The 4,049-nt window shown below is 28.7% G+C and overlaps 1 protein-coding gene across 1 annotated transcript in view; it reads left to right on the top strand.

Moving 5' to 3' along the window:
• Positions 1–2,793: 2,793 nt before the first annotated feature.
• The window catches only part of LOC102602878 (macrophage migration inhibitory factor homolog), a 2,800-nt gene continuing 1,544 nt past the window's right edge, over positions 2,794–4,049 (top strand). The window contains exon 1 of the mRNA XM_006338905.2: positions 2,794–3,009. Coding sequence (XP_006338967.1) covers positions 2,899–3,009 — 111 coding nt within the window. The 5' untranslated portion in view covers positions 2,794–2,898. The remainder of the gene's footprint in view (positions 3,010–4,049) is intronic.

Below are 4,049 nucleotides of genomic sequence, written 5' to 3'. Positions count from 1 at the left end.
CGCCCCCCCCCCCCCACCCTCCCCCATCCCGGATGAAATTCTACATAGCGTAAATTTAAAATAATTGAGTTTTAATATAAATACCAAGTACTGACAAACATTAAGTAGGAAAAAAATAAAAAGATTGAATCCACCACCATTATGTTACAACCATAAATCACGCAGTTGGATAAATTGCACACATTTATATGCACCGACGAAGCAAAGTCCACTATATTAATTGCTTGAAATTTTCGATTGTATACCACCTTTTTTTAATCATGAAAATGACTTCTCGAAAAAATTTAATTAATTGATTGAAATTTTCGAATTGGACAAATGTACACACATTAATTAATATATTCATTTGCATTATCATACCATAATTATATTTTAATATCTAATGCCTCTTCTTTTATCACGAAATTAAATATCTTTCCAAAAAAACTTAATTAATTGATTGTCAAATTGGATAAATGTATACAATAATATGTAGCAATACAGCAAAGTTACACAAAAACTAACATATTTTCACTACATGATATGTATCCTATCATAATTTGAGTGTCTAGCTTATTTATTTTAAGGAAAATGACTTTTCAAAAAAACTTAATTAGCTAATTGAAATTTTCAAATTGATAACATTAATGTGTAGACTAGCTACAAAAGTCAAATTAAACAAAAGCAACATATTCACTAAATGACTAAAGCATCACACCATAATTCGAATGTCTATCCTCTCATTTTCTATTACACTTTTGATTGAATGTTGGTTACTTATTATTTCATAATGTATTGTGTTGTATTGTGCTATGTTATATTATATCGTATTATATTATTTTAATTAATAATATAATATTTAGATTGATTGTATCGTTCTCCATCTTACGTAATGTTATACATTTATAATTTGAATAATAAACCTACACGAAAAGTAGGATATATAATAGAGCTATTATAAAATGGTAGGATAAAAGATAAAATATGATGATTAAATAATAAGTAGAGACAAAATGAGGGGAAAAAATTGAAGAGAATAATGCGGACACACTAAATCGATCGTTACACGACTTTTCATTGTTACCTAATAATGCATTTAAACAAAACGATATACTCCATCCGTCCCATTTTATGTGAGGTAGTTTGACTCGGCACAGAGTTTAAGAAAGAAAGGAAGACTTTTAAAACTTGTGGTTCAAAATGAATTATATAAATTTGTGTGGCTGTAAATCATTTCATTAAGGGTAAAATAAACATTTTATAGTGAAATTGTTACTTAATATGGAAATGTGTCATTCTTTTTGGGACTGATTAAAAAGGAAAGTAAGTCATATAAATTGGGATAGAGGGAGTAATAAATATAAGTAACAATCAAAATAAATATTACATTTAAACTAACAATACAATATAAATACACAAAAAGTAACAACTATCCAAATAAGATGTAAGACGAAAAGACTTAATTAATTAACTAATTGAAATATTCGAATTGGATAATGAATGTACATTGTACACGCGTCAATTTAGCTATAAACAAAGTCAAACAAAACAACATATTCACTACATCATCACATCATAATAACACGCCTTTTCTTTAATTTGGAAAATGACTTTCCAAAAAAAAATAATTAAAATTTTCTAATTGTTATCTAGTTATACTAAACCAAGACATTGAGCCAAGACAAACTTATCTTTTTATTTTTTGAGTCGAGTCGAGTTAAATAAATTGATTAAGCCTACCTATTCATTTATTCTATTCATTTATTGTGATTTTAAGTCGATCAAGTCGAACACAATTACTAGAGTAAAATAAAAGAAATAAAAAAAAAATGTCATAATATAGCCAAATCTGAATCGATCAACGAATCAACTCTTTATTATTTATGTTTTCCTTTTTGGGTCCATATTGGGGCAATACCACTAGGTTATTTTCATATACTAAAATATAAAACTCGTTTATTAAAAAGATATGATATTGTCATATGAAAGAAGGTGGATTTTGAATTTGTCTCTATGGTAGCGGTTGAGCAAAATTTAATAAATATGTTATTAGAATTAAAAAAAATGTTACACTTTTTTTTTCTTAAAGCCTTGTACTCATTACATGGTTTATTTCCAAAAAGAAAGAATACAAAATTCTACTTATTATCTCATGACCGAAAAGAGAAAAAATAAAAGAACAAAATACATCATTATTAGGTACCAAAGGGTGCTGAGAAACAAGCTACTATTTCCGTCTAAAATTATCAGTCGTATTTCTTTCTTACACATATTTAAAGAAAATATTAATTTAAAATTGTGTCTTTCTTCTTTAAATATTACTCTATTTATATGTTATAACTCCATAATTGAGGTGTTTATAGTTTAATTTCATGACCAATTATTATTAAAGGTAAAATGAAAAAGAATAACTAACTTTATCTTGAAGTTTTAAAATGACAAACAAGTACTCTCTCCGATCCAAAATAAATAAATCTCAAGCACTTTTTTTATGGTTCAAAATGAATGAATTTTTCAAAGTTAAAAAATGTAGAGATTTTTCCAAATGAATGAATAAAATAAAGATGCATAGATTTTTCAAAATAAATGAATTTTTCAAAGTTTGATGGTTGAAAGTTTCAACTCTCTTTATTTTTAACAAAAGTTTGTGAAATAGCAAAGGGGTAATATTGTCAATAACACTTTGATAAAAGTTCATTTATTTGAGACAATTATTTTTAGAAAATACTATCAATAATTTAAGACGGAGGCCGGAGGGAATAAGTTTGCGTGATTATTCATTTATTCTTTTCTAATTTCGGATTCTATAAATAGAAAAGCTTCACAGCGTTTTTTAAAAAAGCAACAAACTTTCTTCTTTACTAAAATTCTTTCATACATAAAGCAAGCAAAATAGCAAAGAAAATAAGAAATTAAATCATGCCTTGCTTTAATCTTTCAACAAACGTTAATCTTGATGGAGTTGACACTTCTGATTTCTTCTCCGAAGCTACCAAAGCTGTTGCTTCTATCATCGGAAAACCCGAAAACGTACGTATTTTCTCTTACTCATTAGTACTATTATGGTTGATTGTCTAGGAGGATTCAGAATTTAAACTTGACAAGTTCAATTATTGCGATTTATAGCTAAAGTAGCTAGCACATAATCATATCTTTGAAATATAGATTGAAATATATATATGTTTCGTATAAAAATATTTAATTTTAATTTTTGTATTACTAAGTTGTATCAAGTTGGTTTGGAGGGTGGTTATCCACACGGATGACTCGGGATCGATCCCCCCTCAATGCCTTCTGAGTCGAGCCTATCGCAAGGGCTTCCCTAGTGTGGTTTACATCCGCACAAAGTGCTCATCCGAAGGGCAGAGGTTGTAGCGACGGCGAGTTATCGAGTTCCAAAAATAAATAAATTGTATAAAGAAAAATTGTGAGTAGTTTGATGAAAATGGTTCACACTTTTCTTATCCAAAAAACATATCTAAGTTGGTTTGGTGTGGAGTGTGGAGTTTGTGAGGTCAATGCAAGTATGCAACTATATTGGAACCAAACTTTGACCTATGTATTGACCACAATGAAAATGCCCACATGGATTTTTATATATAATGATGTGTGTTAATTACTGTATATATTACTGCTAATTAAACCACAAAAATAACATTTTGGCCCTCTTGTATTATGTAAATTCAAGTGTGTGATAGGGGTAGGTATCATGATTAAGCAAATCTCACAAAAATATGAGAGAGAATTACTATGGGGCGTGTTCGATACGAAGGAAAATGTTTTCTTGAGGAGGAGATGGAGGCTACGGAGGTGTGGGTGAAGATGAGGTGTGTTCGAGGGTAAGGGGACATAATCAATGTTTTTTTTTTAAATCAATGACCACATGGGTCAAGAATTTTATTAAACATAATCAATGTTGAATGTCATCGATATAGCTTATTTTCCTTACTTTCACTAAGGAAAACAATTTTGATAAAATGAGGTAATATATGGTTTAGACTTAAACCTAACTTACTATTATATTCGTTTAGTCAACGTATTTTCGAGACAAGTAAGTAAAGGGGGGGGGG

The sequence above is a fragment of the Solanum tuberosum genome, unplaced genomic scaffold, assembly GCF_000226075.1.
Source record: "Solanum tuberosum cultivar DM 1-3 516 R44 unplaced genomic scaffold, SolTub_3.0 scf00008, whole genome shotgun sequence".
NCBI classification, from domain to species: domain Eukaryota; kingdom Viridiplantae; phylum Streptophyta; class Magnoliopsida; order Solanales; family Solanaceae; genus Solanum; species Solanum tuberosum.
Note: the sequence above shows the minus strand (reverse complement) of the source record. Positions and strands in the feature narration are given on the sequence as shown.